Source organism: Canis lupus, chromosome X, assembly GCF_048164855.1.
Source record: "Canis lupus baileyi chromosome X, mCanLup2.hap1, whole genome shotgun sequence".
Classification (NCBI taxonomy): Eukaryota; Metazoa; Chordata; class Mammalia; order Carnivora; family Canidae; genus Canis; species Canis lupus.
Genome location: NC_132876.1, coordinates 101,103,271 through 101,123,640, shown reverse-complemented (window position 1 = coordinate 101,123,640; position 20,370 = coordinate 101,103,271). Strand labels below are relative to the sequence as shown.

The 20,370-nt window shown below is 34.8% G+C and overlaps 1 protein-coding gene across 1 annotated transcript in view; it reads left to right on the top strand.

The window, feature by feature from the left end:
- The window catches only part of IL1RAPL1 (interleukin 1 receptor accessory protein like 1), a 1,256,301-nt gene that overhangs the window by 90,641 nt on the left and 1,145,290 nt on the right, over positions 1-20,370 (top strand). Inside the window, exon 3 of the mRNA XM_072818101.1 lies at positions 1,923-2,028. Within this exon, the coding sequence (XP_072674202.1) occupies positions 1,947-2,028 (82 nt within the window). The 5' untranslated portion in view covers positions 1,923-1,946. The remainder of the gene's footprint in view (positions 1-1,922; positions 2,029-20,370) is intronic.

Sequence of the window (20,370 nt, the reverse complement as noted above, 5' to 3'; positions counted from 1 at the left end):
AGGCAGATGATTTCAGGTCCATCTATTCATAATTTGAAGCTACTTGAAATGAGGTAATTGATAGGATGAGCCCACCATGTGACAATAAGAACGTACATAAGAACATCACTATATTTATATATACTTTGCATTGTGATTTGTGGGTAAGGATTTTAATTATGCAACAAATATGGCAAAGCTTGGGTGTCTATGACTGGATATTTTTTATCTGTCTTTCAAGATAAGATATAATAAATTATATTGAGGTTTGTAAAGATTATTGTACATTGACCAAGATGTGAATGTTTTATTCAAGTTGTTGAATCTGTGATATGCTACATATTTTTCCCCTAATACACAGCATATCAAGAGATTCAATTAAGGATCTTGATGTTGCCAACTTGATGCTTTCCAAACTGATTTAGTTTTAAAAAATAAAATTTCAAACTAGCTGTGTGCCTTATAGAAATGAAATGAGTGAGGAAATATTATTTTGAACAAGAGTAAGGTAATAAGATAGTTAACTGGAAAGTCGTACAGTATATAGTTGGATCCTGGAGTTTCTTGGGTAGCACTGATTAAACTCACACTGAGAGAGGAACTGATTCTCACTGCTAACCTGAAGGCTGAAGATATCAACTTGAAGATTTCCTGCAGCTCCAGTTAGTGCAGTGCCTGGAAAATGGGATTCAGGTTTTAGGAATGCATGACTCAGGTTGCACTGTACTGTGGCAGTTCGTCAGATGTGTTTGATGAGTTAGCTTTTCGGACTAGGTTTCATTTATGTCTTTATGCAAACTTAGGGTCCTTGGTTAGAAAACTGAAACAAGCTGTCGTCATTTAAAGGAGCTGGAGTTAAAATAGCTTATTCTCAATGCTTGTGTTAAAAATTCACTGACTTTTTGACTAAAATGATGATGGTATCACCTTACTGCAAGTGAATAGATAGTGATTTTGTTTTGTGAATTAAAATGTGTCTTAACAGACTTTTATTAATGCAAATGAATTAATCATTTAAAAATATTCAGAGGTATTTGAGGCAGTAGGAGAGCAAAATATGTGACTGTCAAACTACCATTTCAGCTTCCTCATTTTTAATAAAGTCATAGTGATTGAAAGCTGAATATGATCAGTCCTCAACTGTCTTGCAGAGAAACTTGTGCTGTCATGGATTGACAATATATTTGAACTGTGTTCTGACTTGCTACTTTTTGAAATTCAGTCTTTCACCTCTACTATCTCAGTCTTATACAAAAATAAAAGGATGATTTTCCAAGAAAGACAGTGTTTCATTTCATTTAATTTCAAATGAAATCTATCCCCCTTTGAAATCCAAACACTAGGCTAATGTCCCTTCTAGTATCCCTCTGAGAGCCTTGTAATAGGAAGAAGTAATGTATTTTTCTGTAGCTTTCAGAGACAGACAAGAGTCTTAAAATTCTCTTGAAGTATCTTTTAGTAAAGCTTTTTGAAAGAGAATTGTAAAATTATAATTAAATCTTTAAAGGCATAGAATTTATTATTCCTTTTTGATTGGAAGGAATGATACAGAGTACAATAATATTCTATTGTATGATGGAACATTAAAAAATGTCAGTGCTTGGCAATTTATATTAAACATAAATTGTAAGTGATACGATCCTTTTGAAGGGATTGTTTCCACTTATTTAAATAGAGTTAGTCTAAATAGAAATTCTAAACCTTAAAGGGAATCTTAAGATTTTAAAATATTTTAGGGTCCCTATAGAGACATAATTTTGGCACTACTGGTTTGGATTTTACTTAGCAACTACAACATATAGGAAAACATAATACAGATCCTGTTCATATTCTTTACTTTTATGATGTTTATTGCGTGCATGATCAAAAGTTGAACAAAAATCTTAACATATTACTACATATTTTTTAAAATGTATGTTTTTTTCTTTTTATCTTTGCTTTAGGGAACAGCCTTTAAAAGCCGGAAGATGAAAGCTCCGATTCCACACTTGATTCTCTTATATGCTACTTTTACTCAGAGTTTGAAGGTAGTGACCAAAAGAGGCTCTGGTAAGCAGTGTATCTTCCTTTACTCTCATTTTTATGGCTTGAAATGATGGTGCTATATTCACATCTGTGCCATTTCTGAAGAGATTGAGAATTAATGGGGGCTCACCTTGTGGAAGTATTGCAGACATATTTTTAAATGAATGGAGCATACAGAGAATTAGAAAGGTGGGAATACGTTGAAAAAAATGTGGTTTATAGCATCAATTATTATGAAATTGAGGACCAATCCCAAAAGCTTATAGTTTTCATTTTGTAGTGTGATTTTCAACATTCTTTTTTAAAGGTGTCGTTGTAACTTTTTCATGGAAATATTGTGATTTATTTTCATGTTAACTTTACTGTTAACATTTCAGTATTAGCTGTGCTTAGGGCAGATTCTTTTGAGGGTTGTACTTCAGCTGATTTGCTGGATTATTTTGTAGATATTTAAAGAAAGCACTAGAGTTAATAAAATATTATGGGGAAGCATCCTAATGTGTTAGGAGAAAATATAGAGGTGAAGTAGAATGTAATAGTAAAGGAGCTGCTAAATAGAATAATGTTGAAATTTACAGAAAATTTTGTGTTATAAGACGTCATCATTTTCAGTTGACATTTGGAGTGAGTGAAATGTATGAGGCAATTGATAAATACTGTTACCAGTATGGAGTTGTATTTTGTCTAATAAATGACTGATAATGCAAAGCCTTGCCATGCTCACATTTTATGTAGGGTTACAGAATTTTTGAAGCTATTGCAAGGTGTTGTGATGATCAAGAATTGGTTAAACAAAAGTATTTTTTGAATTCAGAAAGGAGGGGATGAAATGGTATAGATGTGGCTAGTGCAACCATTCTCAGTCCTTTAGGTTAAGAGGCTTCCAACTCATACTGATTATCTAATGAAAAAGGTCACATGCCAGGGAAGTAGAGAATAAGTTTGCCCTCATGAGCTTCCCCCTTCCCTTGGATGAAAGTCTGAGGAGGACTTGAGGGGTATTTGTGCATGGACAAGGGGATGATGCAGGGTTGGGAGTTAAAGGAATTTTCCTGAGCCTCTTGGTTCTAGAACTTTTTGGTTATTGCACAGCTGTTGTATCTGTCATTGATGTGGTTGTAGACAATATGAAAAAATAGTATTTCTCTGTTGACTCATTATTTCACATGTTCCTTTTGGTGGCCATTTGTTAATGGAGAAAAGCCTAGAGCCAGGATTATGATGTAGTGGCTTTCATAATCTGGGTGAATTTCTGGCAAATGGCAGATATTTTGATTTCTTTGTCTGCCGCTTTCACAGGAAGTTGAGCATACCTATGGGAGTTCCAGTAGGTACAGGGGGAACAAGTACTTAACATGGATCTTTGAGATACTGACCACATAAAAGAGAAACACTTAACTATATAAGTATTGTAACAAAGTGAAACTATTCAAAATAGAAATATTTATTGAATCTTAAAAACAATTTTCTCTGGTGATTATACTTGGTGACATAAAATTTTTTTCAGTTCTTTTTGTGTATGTCAGATTTAAGATTGATGTATTGAAGTGCAAATGTGACTTTTTTTTCCACCATCAAATAGTGGTGACAGATCCATGCTATATAAATTCTAATTTTAGGGGAAAACTTTTATTAATTTGGGATTTACTTTATTTGTTTGAGTAGTGTGGGAGAAGAGCTAGAAATGTGGGACAGTTGGAAAATTCATAACTCCTTCTGCTCCAGAGACATGAGAAAAGTCAATGACCTGTCTCAAAATCAATTTTTATTTTAATGATATAATTATTTTAGGAGTGTGGTAATAAAATGCTGCTCTGCTTGGCAGAAGTTCTGAGACCTTGTTCTCCTGTTTACAGATATAGTTGTCACATAGCTACTTAATACCTCTAAGCCAAATGCGTTTTCTGTATCATAATGTAAAAGTGATAAATAAGGCAGATACTGAGATTAAGTGGCAGGTTTGATTTTTTTCCTGTGTAATGTGAGTTAAGATAGCTTCTCCCACTATTTGTGTTAAGATCCAGCTGGATGAAAGTTTGCTTTTTTGATTTTTGAATATTAAGTGTGCGATTTAGGAATAATGTTACTTTACCCATATACTTTAGAAGCTTCCACTGATGTCAAAGGCCTTCAATATAAATGCATGCAAAACTTTAGAACATGACCTGAGAGATCAGATTCAATCCTTGGTTGTTATATGTATACCCAAAGTGATATTTAAACCAAAACATCATAAAACTCAATTTTTAATATTTTAACCAAGGATGCTATGATGACATAACTTCATTATATTTAATTTGTTCATTAAATTCGTAGCAATAGGAGTATAAGGCAATGTGATAAAAATATTAAATCTCCAGCTTGTTTATGAAGACCTCCTATTGCTTTCAAATTAGTTCTGTTAATGAGAAACAAATACCTACTTCTACATTTTTATGGAATGACCGTATGTGTTTATCTAAAGTTAATGCTATATACAAGTAATGTGACATACAAAATTCAACATTACAACTGATTGTATATGATTATAATAATATTTGATATGCTCTTGGTTATTAAAATATCTAGCTCTGGTTTTTTAGTCACAGTGAGTTAAAAATAATATTCTAGCAAAAGACACATGAAAAGCATTGCATTTTAAAAAATGTTTACTGAATTTTCAAAAAGATTTATAAAATTAAAAATAAAAAAGGAATTAAATGATAAGAAAAAACAAGGATAAGTAGCCCTCTTGGTTAATGTGTGAGATCAAACATCAAAAATTGATTTTTATTCCCTGGCCTTGGTGCCTCAGGTTTTATAAATTGGGCTGGACGTGAAGACTGAGCCATTAATCTTTTAAGGAGAAGATGCCAAGTGCATTCCTCTTCTACTTGATCTATGGAGATCAGTAATGATGCTCTTCAGTAAGCTACATATCTGCTTCTCTCAACAAAGGTGCCATGGTAATAGGCATCAGCTGAAATGAGTGTCAGGTACTAAAGTATATGGGTAAAGTAACATTATTCCTAAATTGCACACTTAATATTCAAAAATCAAACAACAAACTTTCATCTGGCCAGATCTTAACACAGATAGTGGGAGAAGCTATCTTAACTCCTTTCCATTTCTTTGCTGCCTTCTCTTTGCTTTCTCTTTTCCCTTCATCTTTCCCTCCCTCCTTCCACCCCTCTGTCCTTTTTTATATTAGTGTATTTGCAAACAAAAGAACCGATTTTGAATATTCCTACTGTATCTTTGTAGAACTTTTTTAACTACAAAAATATTGTTACTACTTTATTTGAAGGGTTAAAGTCCACGAAATACTATGTCTTAAGGTTATTTCAAGAGTGTAGAATGTCTCTGTTAATAATGGCTATTAACTATTTTTTATTTTCTGTGACTAAAAGGATTTGGAATATGATTCAGGGGCAGGTACACAATATAAACTATTGAAGGACTGTTACCAAGGTATGGGTATGGTATATTTTGGGAACTAAAGTGTGAGTTGTGATTTGGCCCAAGAGTTGGGGTTGCGGAATATAAATGAAGCCGGAGGGACATGGATATAAAGATTTGGGAATAGAAAGGGATCCAGACCTGTTGTTTGTTTCTCTTTGCTCTTATTCCCATCTCTAAAATGTAAGATGATAAGTGCAAGTACCATGATTTATATATGCTTATAACCTCCACAGTGCCACATCTGATATGTTTTTCAAAGTCTGGATTCAATAAAATGTCTTCATGCAATAACGAGGACATGAATGTATGAATGAGTGACTTTAATGTTCAGGCTGGGTTATATCAGTGAGGATGCTACAAGTATTAGACAAATAAAGGTAAATGAAATAAACATTTAGGAAAATATTTTCTTAAATAGAAATTAGTATACTATATAATATGAGATCATTGAAGTGCAAGATAAAAACTCAGAATAAGTAATGTCTAAGACATGATAAGGGTTTATATAAAGACAGTGAACCTTTGTGAATGATGAGTGTCTTCATGAGCTTGAAGTGCAGTTCGAAATCTTCTTTAGAAGGGAAAGAAAATAATTCTTTAAATATTACTGTATTGGAATTTTACTACATTTAGTGCTGCTTTAAAGAAGTATTGTCATTATGCAGACATTCTGGTTTTAATGATGCTGCTTAATATAGACCACCATGTAAAGGGTGTAGTTCATATTTACTGACAAACAATAAATAAGCAACTGACTTCAGTATAGGAAAAAAGTATTCACAATTACTAGAGCATATAGAGAATAGTCAGTGGCTATATTACTACAAACCAAAAAGTACATCTTATTCTAGAAAGTATTTAAGATGTGTAAGAGCTACTTAAGGCAGCCAGCTATTAGAAAGTAAAAGGTTTACCACAGGGAGTTTATCTTCTCTTCATTCTAGAACCTGACAGTGGACACCTGTTTGTGTAAAATGATTTAGATGCAGTTCTTTCTGACAGTAAGAGGAAGTCTCTTAAGTTTTCATTGACTTGTAATTCTAAGTCCAAATAATTTATACAAGATAATGGTAGTTAAAATCACCAAATATACAGTTTAGGTTCTAAATTTTGTATTTGTTATTTCTGGATCTTCATTTCCTTAAGTGAAATAAATTATGCTAGTGTGTAAAGAAATTGAGATTTAACTGAACAGGAGTGAGAAAGTTTGGTGGGGTGTTTCCATCTCATGCCAGTGTGATTTATATGCATCAGCTCTCATGGGCATTCCAGAAAGTCAGTGAGCTTAATGCCACATGATTAAGAGACAACCTAGTCCCCCAGCATCTGCCTTTTATTATGTTACCATGTGTTTATTCCCAGTTTGCCAAATATGTCAAAAAGTATGAAGCATTTCTCCAATTTTTACTTTGGAATAGCTTATAAGACCAAACTTCTGAGGCTTTGTTTCTTTAATTTTTGGAGGAAAAAAACACATTTTTTCTTGGAAAAAATCCCCTCTTCTATTGATCTTGTTTTTAAAATAAATTCTGAAATTAGATCTAGAGTAATTTTAGTATTCATTTGAAATAATGTCTTGAATTCGACTGTTTAATGAACAAATGTAACTTAACCCCGATAAAATTATCCAGTATATTTGTTTACTAATCATCTGATATACCTAAAAACTCCACCATAAATTTGTTCACCTTTGGTTGTCAGTGCAATTTTATATAGAGTTGGTGTAGATTAATGTCATTTGTGGAGACTGATGCCTGGTTCATGGTGAATTTATATGGAGAAGATAAAAGTCAATATGGATAAGTATTGCAGGTTGAAAAGGATTTAAATGGAAGAGGAATACTCCAAGTTAAAAAAATACATCAGTGCGTCAGTGTATCAAAGGATAATAAAAGATCTATCCTTCTATGTATTTAAAGGGAGAAGTGAGGAGTAGGGGCAGAAGTGAGGAGCCAGTCGATGGTGAGCATTTTAAGTCATGTTAAGAAATTGATGTTCATTCTAGAGACAGAACGGAGGTGACCATTGGTAGGCCAGCAAGTGAGCCCCTAATCCATGGTGAGTCTACTGTAGGCTTGAAGATGATCCATAAGTGCTCAGAAATTCAGGACACTTTTGTGTTAGTATTCTATTGATGCTTTCACAAATAAGCAAAAAATTCAGTGGCTTAAAGCAACACAAATTTATCATCTCAGAATAGTGGAGGTCAGATGTCTGAAATACATTGGCAGGACTGTGTTCTTTGTGCAGCCTCTAGAAAATTTGCTTCAGTATGGTGTCATGCGTTCATTGGCTACATACATTTTCTGGCTCATGGTCCCACATCATTCCAACCTCTACTTATGACGTCACATCTTTTTCTCTGGCTCTAATTTTCCCACCTTCCTCTTTCCCTTATAAGGGCCCTTACAATTACATTGGAACTGCATAGAGAGTTCCAGGAAAATCTCCCCATCTCTAGATCCTTAATTTAACCAGATCTGCAAAATCCCTTTTGCCATCTCCTATAACAAAGTCACTTGTTCCGGGGGTTTTGATGTGGATATCTTTGGGGAGGTGAGTGGATTTTTCTGTCTATGGTGACTGATAATTACCTCATTTAGTCAAACAAATTTATTATTGCATTTGGACTAGAGGTTAGAGAATGGGTGGTCAGTCAGGAGCTGGATAGGAATGGGGGAAGTTGAAATTTTTTTTCCTAAAGGGGAACCATGTGATCTGTGTTCTATGAAGAAAGAGAAGTGGAATTGGGGGAAAAAAAGAAAAGGGAAAAGAAAACAGGGCAGAGAAAGAGGAAGGGAGACAGGAAAGAAGGCTAAGAAAGACTCTTCTGATGCTTTGGATCTTGATAACTTTTAATTTTCTTCTGCACCCTGCAAATGTGCTCTCAAAAATATCCCTCCTTTTTTTGTGATATCCCAAAGGAGTCTGTACTACTTTCAACCAAAACTGCCTGACACGAAAATGGTTTCCTGACTCAAAGTAACAGCAATGAGAACAGGAAAGAAGAGAGAGCAACTTTAAAGTTAGAACCCATTGAGTTTAATGATTAGATGGATGTTTGAAAAAATAAAGGTAGAGAAAATAATTCTGTCATAGGATTAGATATCATCCATTATATTAAAAGCTTCCAAAGAACAGAAACTTGACCATTTATTTAAATAAAACAGTAGGAAAGTCTTTCTGATTAATATGAAGCCCAAAAATTGATTGAGCATAGAATATGACTAGTTTCTTGTCTCTTGCCAGGGGATTTTGGATTTTATTTTGTAGAACAAAGTTTTGGCTGAGATATTTAGTTACTTTGCAAATCCCTTTAGTAGTCATTTTGGTCTGTGAGGTTGAGCCTCAGATTTGAGAGATGTATTCATTGTAGTGTCTTCTATACATGATGAAGAGGAAATTCCTTGATAGATATGCAATAGTGCTGTACAAGTGTTTGTACCAAGCTATCAGTAAAGTGGCCTTTACAGAAAAGACAAGACACGCAAAGAGTCAAGCTATAAAGGGTCACACATCCAAGACATGGTCAGATCTGTTTTTGAACAGATAATACTCCATGTAGGAAAGACTATATTGGGATTCCAGTGTAATCAGTCGGGGACTCAAAAAAAATCATACTGAGTTACATTAAGGGCCTGAAAAGCAGTCAAAGGGACTGAGAACATGTTTCTGGAGAAAAGTAAATGTGGTCAAGTGAATGTTTGGAGATAGATTATGAAATCATTTGAAAATCAGTCATATTGATGATATCACCAATTAGGAAGAGGGACTTTTTTTGCAGGGAGAGGCGATGGAATGAGTTCAGTTTGGAACATAGGAGCTATGACAATCACTGAAAATATTGAGCTGATGAATTTATTGGTCTGGAGTTACACCAGTTTCCTATGGCTGTCATAACTAATTACCACAAGCTGAGTGACTTAAAACAATAGAAATCTATTCTCTCACAGTTCTGGAGGCTAGAAATCCAAAATCAAGGTGTCAGCAAGGCCACATTACCTCTGAAGGCTCTGTGGGAGAAAACTTCCTTGTCTCTTCTAGCTTCTGGTGGCTTCAGGTGTTCCTTGATTTGTATCTGCATAGTTCTAATCTCTCTGCCCATGTCTTCACATGACCTTCTCCTCTATATCTCTAACCTCCCTTTGCCTTTCTCTTATAAGGATATTTGTCACTAGATTTAGGGTCTGCTTCAATAATCCAGGATGATCTTGAGATCTGAAAGTTATTGTCAGGTTATATATATAAATAATACAAAATCAGTATATTATAAGGGCTGTTTATTTTATTAAGTTTGTTTAACTCTTAGAAATTATTTTATTATCTTTTTTATTTAAGTAAAACAAGTGTAGAGCTCTTGGTCATCCATAATAGAAAATAGTACTATAGAAAGGATAACATTTCTCCAACCAGAAATTCTTTTACTTAGGTTGGAAATGTTTGCCTAGACTAATCTCCTGAAGGTAGGGTAATACTGATTCAACTTCCATTACCTTATTTCATACAAACAAATGGGAAAGGTGGCTTATAAGATTATCAAAATGGTTAACGAATAATCCTTATGTTGACTATCATAAATTGGCAGGCATTTCGACAGATAACTGATACTGACATGTCAACTTTTTTCCTACACTGATTGTCACTAAAAACACATGCTCTGAGTTATTTTTCCAGAAGTAGTTCAGATTGTTCTGGTGAGTTTTATGAGACTTACAGAATTGGAAATTAAGAAACTTGTATTTCAATGCAATTTTTTGATTGGGACAAGTCCCTGAACCTTTCAGACCTCGGTTTCCTTTTTCATAAATGAAAAAATTTGAGCTACATCATCATCACTAGAAATCGAAGTTTATACTCTTGTTCATTTCACAAGCATTTATTGAACACCTTCAGTACATACTTAGTACATAAAATGACACCTTTTCTTCTGTAACATATTGTTCATATTTACAAATTGATCAAACAGATTTAGATGACCAGAGTTTATAGCCAGAATACTCCCTGGTTACATTTAATTTTATGCTACATAGTTTGTCCTAACACTGCAGAGTGGAGGTTATCTGTTTGTTTATTTTTTTTAAAGATTATATTTGTTTATTCATGAGAGACACAGAGAGAGAGGCAGAGACACAGGCAGAGGGAGAAGCAGGCTCCATTCAGGGAGCCCCATGTGGGACTTGATCCCAGGACTCCAGGATCACACCCTGGGCCAAAGGCAGGCAGTAAACTGCTGAGCCACCCAGGGATCCCCAGAGAATATCTGTTTAAAACAAAACTCAATTGAGACGCCTGGGTGGCTCAGTGATTGAGCAACTGCCTTTGGCTCAGAGTGTGATCCTGGAGTTCTGGGATCGAGTTCCACATCGGGCTCCCTGAATGGAGCCTGCTTCCTCCTCTGCCTTTGTCTCTGCCTCTCTCTCTCAATATGTCTCTCATGAATAAATAAAAAATCTTTAAAAAAAAACCTCAATTAAGACAATTTTAATTTTTTTTTTAGTTTTAAAAGCACATGGTATATAGTTACAGTGCTGAAAACAAAGATATGTAATTTTCCTTGTAGGTAGTGATGTATCTAAGTGAAATTAGACTTGGTGGTTCACAGTGCTAAACTGTGTTTTAACCTATTTTTGCTTATTTATGGCAGGTTTTTGTAGAGTTGTAGTCTCCTAAAATATCTAATGTGCTGCCTTGCATGGAAAATGTTGCCTTAATGCAATGAAATAGGATAACTTTGACATGTTTTAAAATCTGAGGTTATATATAAACATTTCTTTAGGGGATCCCTGGATGGCTCAGTGGTTTAGTGCCTGCCTTCGGCCCAGGGCATGATCCTGGAATCCCGGGATCGAGTCCCACATCAGGCTCCCTACATAGAGCCTGCTTCTCTCTCTATGTCTCTGCCTCTCTCTCTCTGGACCTCTTATGAATAAATAAACAAAATCTTTAATAAAATAAAAAAAAACATTTCTTTAAAAAGTGTCTGTAAGCCTTTTTTGGGTATCCTAAACACTATTCAATTATCATTTATATTTTATTAACTGTACTAAAATATTTTCCAATTAGTATTGCTACCTGGATTTCAGTAAAGTTCTGTTGGCATTTTACTTTGATTACTAAAAGCATGTTCCATTTAGTTTTTATTCCACATATGACATAAGCATGTTATGAATGATAAAGGAAAATTATTTTCATCATTGATAAGATATTTCCATACTTTGATGAATTCACATTTTTTCTTCAATACATTTTGATATCAGAAAAAAAGGACAATTTCAACTTGAAGATCCTTCCAATTTTTCCTATAAACATGTTCTATAAAGTAATTGGTTGGACTCTCCATTGCCATCTGGTGGCTTTTCAGAGTTGGTGAAAATAGAGGAATAAACAAAAAGGAGGAAATAAACATGAAGAGAAAACTTCTAATGAATTATGTTCAGATGTTATTTTAATTGATTTTAAGTTTCCCAAGTCTTTATTTTCTCCAATTATATTGCTGTAGGTTTGAAAAAAAATGTATAGAGTTCTGATCTTTCCTGGGTATTTTTTATAGTAGAAATTTTCATTGAGTTTGTTTTTTTAAAGGCAGATAAAAACATTGTATTTTTACCAATATATAATCATGTCAATATGTAGTCCTATATTGTCAGAGTTCAAGTTATATACACAAGTATGTTCATATTATAAAGTATTTTTAAAACTCCATCTTGTAATATGTTGCTGCTGTCAAGATCTTGTCATTGTAATGATTCAGGTAATAAAAGGGGAAAAAGTCAAGAAAGATTTTTCAGTTGATCACTAATATAAGTAAGAGCTACTGGTAGAAATATGGAAATGAAGAAAATGGGAGGATGGCTCTGTGCTAAACTGTTTAGATTTTTCTGATTTCCTAGAGAACTGGGCATGGAATATGAGCTTGGGAGGGTCCTGAGTATAGTCAAGCTAATAAATGTAAAGTACTAGTCACTAAGCAAAATTTCCTTTAAAAAGCAATTGCTCTTATCTGTGTATCTGAAAAGTATGAAGTCAAAGTTGAAAGGAAATTCCTGGTTGGCCATGTTTCATTATTTGTTTGTTTGTTTGTTTATTTTTATGTTTCATCTTTTAAAAAAACTTTCCAAAGGACCTTAGCTGTTACAAATATCTTTTCAAATAAAAGGAATATATTACACATACACAAATACTAACATACAAAACAATCTTTCTATCTTTTTCAATCTTTCTAACTTTGAAGATAATTTCCAACTCTCTCTGGTTAGGAATACTTATATATAATGCATATAGCTGTATTCATTTGTTTCTTTTAGGGATTTATGCATTTAAGACCTAATGTCACATGGAAACTCCTTCATTTTCCAATGGACAAAGGTAATAGGTTCTGTATACAATTGTTAATGAATACGTATTGAATTCCTACTGTAGTATGTGGTCAATAACATTGACGTTAGTTAGGCCCGGGTATAAAAGAGGTTGAAATGTTTAGATATTTGACTTTTGGATTTCTTTTTTTTTAAATAATAAATTTATTTTTTATTGGTGTTCAATTTGCCAATATACAGAATAACACCCAGTGCTCATCCCGTCTAGTGCCCACCTCAGTGCCCGCCACCCAGTCACCCCCACCCCCCGCCCACCTCCCCTTCCACTACCCCTTGTTCATTTCCCAGTTAGGAGTCTCTCATGCTCTGTCACCCTCGCTGATATTTTCACTCATTTTCTCTCCTTTACCCTTTTTCCCTTTCACTATTATTTATATTCCCCCAAATGAATGAGACCATATAATGTTTGTCCTCCGATTGACTTACTTCACTCAGCATAATACCCTCCAGTTCCATCCATGTCGAAGCAAATGGTGGGTATTCCATCGAAAGTTGAATGGATAAAGAAGATGTGGTTTATGTATACAATGGAATATTATTCAGCCATTAGAAACGGCAAATACCCACCATTGACTTTTGGATTTCTTATTTTAAAAACCAAATTATAGGGAATTTTAGTAAAAGAAACAAGGTGAAAGTATTTATCATTATTAGGTTTTATCACTTCATTCTTTGTTTTCCATATCCATGAATTTTATTCTGGAAATTGTTTATACAATTTCTCCATAGCTTTGGTGATTATTATTTTGGAAACATAGGAACTTGTAGTTTTGGTAGCTGCCTGCTTTTATACCTTATAAAACCCATGTATCTATAATAACTTTGGAATTGGTGATATTAAAGACACTGTTCTTTCATATTTACTAGTCCATTCTAGTTACTCTTTCATATTTAGCAAATACGTTCACAAAGAGCATACTATAAACAAATATTTGGACTGGATTCTCTGGGGGATTAAAAAAAGATGAACAGTCAACTCTATACTGTCTCTCTTGTTAAAGATATTGCAAATGAAATCAGTGATATGAGATATAGAAATGTAGTGTATCAGTTCCCATTGCCACTGTGAAAATTACCACAAACTTTGTGATTTAAAACAACACATGTTTATTATCTTACAGTGCTGGAGGTCAGAAGTCCTAAAATCAAGGTGTCAGCAGCGCTGCATTTTTTCAGGAGCCTCCAGGGGGAGAATCTCTTTCCTTGCTTGCTCCAGCTTCTAGAAGCCATCTGCATTCCTTGGTTTGTGGCTCCTTTCTAAACTCAAATCTTGTGACACATCACCTTTCAAACTCTCTCACTTCTACTTCTATTGTCACATCTCCTTCCCTGATTCTGACTCTCCTGCTTCTCTGTCATAAGGATTCTTTGGATTATAGGTAGAGTCCAGACAAATAATCTAGGATAATCTCCTCATCTCAAGATTTTTAATTACATCTGCAGGATTACATTTGCTGTATAAGGTAACATATTCACAGATGCTGGGCATTAGGATGTGGAAATCTTTGAGTAGGCATTCTGTCTATCACAGATGTACATTAGAGTAATTTTTACGTGAGAGTTTATGTGGCTGGAATACACATACAGCATGGATGAAAAGAGGGAGTATGTCTGGAGAAAAGGAGGGAAAAGATAGCAGCTGTATCACAAAGGGCTTTGTATGACATGAGAAAAAAACAGGAATATCATTTTGGAACAGCTGAAGGAATTTAAGCTGGCGTTTAGTAGGATAGCCTGTTCAGGTAGATTGGAAAGAGCTCTGAGACCAGATGATGGAAAATGAGCCCAACAGTCCAGAAAGTTATGAATTGAGGCAGTAGCATTTTTTTGTATATTTTTTATTGGAGTTCGATTTGCCAGCATATAGTATAACACCCAGTGCTCACCCCGTCAAGTGCCCCCCTCAGTGCCCGTCATCCCAGTCACCCCCTCCCCCCATCCACCTCCCCTTCCACTACCCCTTGTTTGTTTCTCAAAGTTAGGAGTCTCTCATGTTTTGTCGTCCTTTCTCATTTTTCCCACTCATTTTCTCTCCTTTTCCCTTTATTTTATTTTTTTTAATTTATTTTTTATTGGTGTTCAATTTACTAACATACAGAATAACCCCCAGTGCCCGTCACCCATTCACTCCCATCCCCCGCCCTCCTCCCCTTCCACCACCCCTAGTTCGTTTCCCAGAGTTAGCAGTCTTTATGTTCTGTCTCCCTTTCTGATATTTCCCACACATTTCTTCCCCCTTCCCTTTAATCCCTTTCACTATTTTTTACATTCCCCTAATGAATGAAACCATATAATGTTTGTCCTTCTCTGATTGATTTCCTTCACTCAGCATAATACCCTCCAGTTCTGTCCACGTTGAAGCAAATGGTGGGTATTTGTCATTTCTAATGGCTGAGTAATATTCCATTGTATACATAGACCACATCTTCTTTATCCATTCATCTGTCGGTGGACACCGAGGCTTCTTCCACAGTTTGGCTATTGTGGACATTGCTGCTATAAACATTGGGGTGCAGGTGTCACGGTCTTTCACTACATCTGAATCTTTGGGGTAAATGCTTCTGCACAGCAAAAGAAACAGTCAACAAAACTAAAAGACAACCTACAGAATGGGAGAAGATATTTGCAAATGACCTATCAGATAAAGGGCTAGTTTCCAAGATCTATAAAGAACTTATTAAACTCAACAGGAAAGAAACAAAAATTCCAGTCATGAAATGGGCAAAAGACATGAACAGAAATTTCACAGAGGAAGACATACACATGGCCAACAAGCACATGAGATAATGCTCCGCATCATTGGCCATCAGGGAAATACAAATCAAAACCACAATGAGATACCACCTCACACCAGTGAGAATGGGGAAAGTTAACAAGACGGGAGACAACAAATGTTGGAGAGGATGTGGAGAAAGGGAACCCTCTTGCACTGTTGGTGGGAATATGAACTGGTACAGCCACTCTGGAAAACTGTGTGGAGGTTCCTTAAAGAGTTAAAAATAGAGCTACCCTTCGACCCAGCAAGAGGCAGTAGCATTAAGAAACAGAAAGGAAGGTACAGATTTGATTGCTAGTATAGTAAAGAATTGATAAAAATTAGTGGCTAAGTGTATATGTGGAGAGAGGAAGAGGTAGAAGTTGATTCTAGTCACTTTTATTAAAGTTCTATTGAGAATTAATAGCTAATGTTGCATTTCTAGTCTGCATTCTTCCTGGGAAGATACATTTTTAGGCTTCAATATGATCTGTCTTTTGCTGTTTGGCTTTAGACCTGCCCACTGCACATCTGACATAAAAGTCTGGGTTTTGGAGCTAAATCCCTTTCATAATAGATCTCTTACACAGAGCATCTTCCTAAAGTCAGTATATACTCCTGAGAGTTTCAAGTTTCTTCTGTCATATGTGCTTGTAACGGAGGATTGTATCAATTTCAGTGAACTACCTCAAAAGAACATAGGGATATTTTTAAAGGTGTCAGGCTTTTAAAAGAAAACAGTATGACATGTATGCATACATTCACCCATATACACACATACATCCACATACATACGTATGTGTGTGTATACAGTTAACACATTTATCAAGCAATCACTATGTGCCAGGTGCTGAGAGTTCAGAAATGATTAGGATATGTGATTGCTGCATATTTTAACATCTGTGTTTTATTTACCCAACTAAATAGTAGAGGCTCATTGAGTGTAAAAATATCTTACATGTGTTTATGTATATGTCTTTTAGAATCACTGTGCTTGAAAGAGTCATTGTGTAATTAGTGCTCAATACATATTTGTATTTGATTGCTGGATTTAAGCATGTTGATGAATCTCATCACAACACTGTATTTTCCCATGGCGATTTATGTGCATGTCGTAACTCCTCCCCCAATATCGGAAGTTCCTTGAAGAACGATCTCTTTATAGTTTAACTTCATACTTTTTACAAACCCCCCACCCAAGGTCTTGCACGTAGCCTTCTGCAATCAATTGTTTAGTGAGCAAATGAATGAATTTAACTTACATGAAATGAATAGTTTGTTGGAGTTTACACTTCTCTGGAAAGGGAGAATTAAATTTTACCTTTAGCTGTCAGAGAGATCTGACCATCCGTGGTTATTGTATATAATTCCCAGCTGGAATGGTAATAACTGAAGCCAGACACACTGAAGCTATCCTAGGGAGTGGATCTTGAGGTGGCATTTCTTCTTTTGCTCACAAGGGCAGCTTTTAAAGTTATTTCATTGTAATGGGAATTGTGCAGCTTTTTCCTCCTTCTTATCCATGGAGTTTTTGCCACATGTATGCATACATAGGTCATTCCATGAAGGAGGACTATACACACAAAATGAATCCTGCATGGAAGGGTGCCTGCCAGGAGTGGGGCATGAGCCAAAGCAGCTGCTCAGTGCTTCCATGTCTCCTAAGACAGATCACAGCAAACCCTAGGAATGCTGGTGAATAGAAGTGGCCTACAACATTGAGGGTGTTTTATTTTAATTCAGAACATGAATTAGTTCAATTTGGCAATTTGCACATTCATTCTGCCACTCTGTAACTGACATGCTTCTCTGCAATGAACAGTGGTGACTTACTGTTTGTTTCAAAGGCATGTTTTTGCTTCTTTGGGGGACGTGCTTAGTTTGTTTTGTTCAATTTTTAATGATACATTATTTTATTTTAAATTTCTTTGGAAACTGCTTTGTATCCTAGGGTTTCCGGCTTTCTATGAATTGAGGGGAGGTTATTACCTTCTAAGTTTTCAATTAGGAACACAAAGCAAGTTTGGAAGCTCCATTGGGATCTTGTAAACCCTCTCAAAGCATGTTCTGAATGAGACAATTTTTGTGCAACTAGCTCTAATTGTCTGAGATGAGACAATCTACAGAAGCTAATTGGAGAGAGTCTCATTCTGCAGCATGCATGGGGTTGTACAAGAATAATTTTTCTTCTTTTGATTCTTTTTGTTTGTTTATGTTTGGAGGTTTTTGTTTGGTCAACTCTTCCTTTTTGTACTTAGTATTTTTATTTAAGGGTTTTTTTCTCAACTTTAACTTATTCTCCAGAGATAGGGTTCAGACTTTCGGTTTATATATATAGTCTTTTCAAATTCTGCATAATGATCCATCTTTCTTATTTAATAAGGAATTGGTAAACTATTGATGACCTTGTATTCCCTTGTACTTTACCTGCATTTGAGACTTAATTCTGTTTCAGTATGTTTGTGTTCTGAAATACGGCTAGTAGTAGAGAATAGTATTTATCCCATTTTCCTTCATATGATCACCACCTGAATGATTATACTGTTGACATATTCTGAATTAGACAAAAACATATGCTTGTCTTAATTGATGCCTCACATAGAAACTTGCATATAATGAGTTTCATTTGTGCATTTATTTTAATTTTTGATTACATTCTTTGGTCTTAGTTTTATGTTGTTTATGCTTCTTCAAATGTTTCTTCCTAACTTCAAAGATAAGACTTCTCTGAAACTTGGAAACTAGTACAGACTTCATACCATCCTAATTTGAAGAAGTCAGGTTCAGTACAATTGAGGAAGAAGATTTAACCTTTACAGATGCATGCCATTAGTTCTCATATCATCCTACATTTGATTTGTAGCTTATAATATTTACCTTACAATGGGAAAATGGAATTATATTGACACCTTTTGGATGTAATTGGAAAGTTTTCTGGAAAGCTGTCTTGTGTCAGATTATCTTCTCTACAAATCTTTGGGTGAAGCTCGACAACCAGAGGATAATTCTTCATTAAAGAGAAGGGAGGAGAAAAGTACCAAAAAGGAGGCACCTGGGAGTACAAGGTAGGGCAACTTTATGAGGCAGAATATCTAGTAATGTGAGGATAGAATAGAGTTTTCCACCTTCTCCCAACTGTACCTGGTGCCATACTTTGCTATTATGCAGTTTTGTTACAAAAGCAAACCAGTTTTACTCACAGTATAAAGAGGTAGGAATTAAGAAGAGAAGGATTGAAAATGCCAGTGGATAATATGGCTTAAATCACACATATTTCTCTTGTGAGGAAACCTTGAGAAAAAGTTCAACACTAGGAAAATCAATGTTATGGCCAGATGTTTTGAAATAAGGAAACCATCTAGATGCTTTTTGAGATTATTTTTTAAATGGGAGCACTTGGTTCATGTTGCCATGTGGTTAAGTCACACCATCTGTAAATTAATGTTCAGTGACAAACTATTAAAACTTCTATTCAAACTCATTTAACTTAGATGCATATATCTCTGGGAATTGAAACATAAAACACAGAAGTGAACTTGCATTAATACATGAAGAGTTAGTGAGAATCTGGTTTCCCATGTATATAAACGTAAGTGCATATTCTGTTTTCTATAGGTAATTTAAATATTACTTATATGGTCATAAAGTTATATATTTATATACTTGAAAGGGTTAGTAAGTTAGCTTTTAGTAAGAAAAAGTTAAATATTTCTGAAAAAAATTGATGTATATTGGAAGCATATGAATATGAGATCTTTTATATTTGTGCCCCACTTTGTAGCCAAAAAAGAGGTTATATTATCTTTTGCAATTACTGTTTGTGGAAGGAGGAGGCTATTTATATCTCCACTATTGTTGTTTTTTTTTTTTTCCCAGCGTCAGGGAATCCATGAGTAGAATGCTTTTTAGTTGGCATTATTTTGCTCTTGAATAGCCTAAGTCATTACAGAGATAACAATTTTAAAGAAGTATTTTTTGAAGGAAATATTTTGAAGTGCGCAAATGAAAAGAGCAGATCTATTTTCTGTCAGGTTGTATGAACTTTTCTTAGAGTCTTAAGGCTGTTTGCCTTTATAGTGATCATTTGGCTTGTTTGTTGAATGGAACAGGCTGGAGGATTACTAAAATATGATATAGTTCTTTTCTTCATGAAGTAGAAGATGTAATAATTATTTTTCACCTAATACCTATTCAACATATGTTTTGTATTGTCTGCTATGAGCCAGCTAATATTCTAGGCACTGTGAATAAAATAATAGGTGCTTTTCTCATGCAGAGTACAACTTTGTGGGCATAAGTAAACAAGATATCTCTCATAATACTTGATGCTCTGAATAAAATAACACAAGGTAGTATAGTTATTGGCAAAGCTAGCTATTTCAAAGTGGTCAGAAGTCTCTTTGAGGAGTTATCATTTGTGTTGAAATTTGACTACAAATAAAGTACCCATTAGTAGAAGAATGTGACAAAAGCTTATTCTATGCAAAAGGAATAGTGAATGCCAAAGAAATGTAGCAGGAGCAGACAGGACACATATACGAAATAAAAAGAAGGTCATTACGGCTGGCTGATAGTTACCAGCATTCATACAATGAATCAAACAGTTTCAAAGGCTGTAGAGCAATGATTGGAGGGGTGGAGTGGAAGGAAATGTTGGAGAATTAGCTGTAACCCTCTAGGTCATGATTTGGAACTTGCATTTTATTCTCAGTCTAATGTGAAGCCACTGGAATTTAGTAAATGGAAGAATCATGCGATCTGATTCACATTTCTAAAGATCGATTTGGTTGTGGA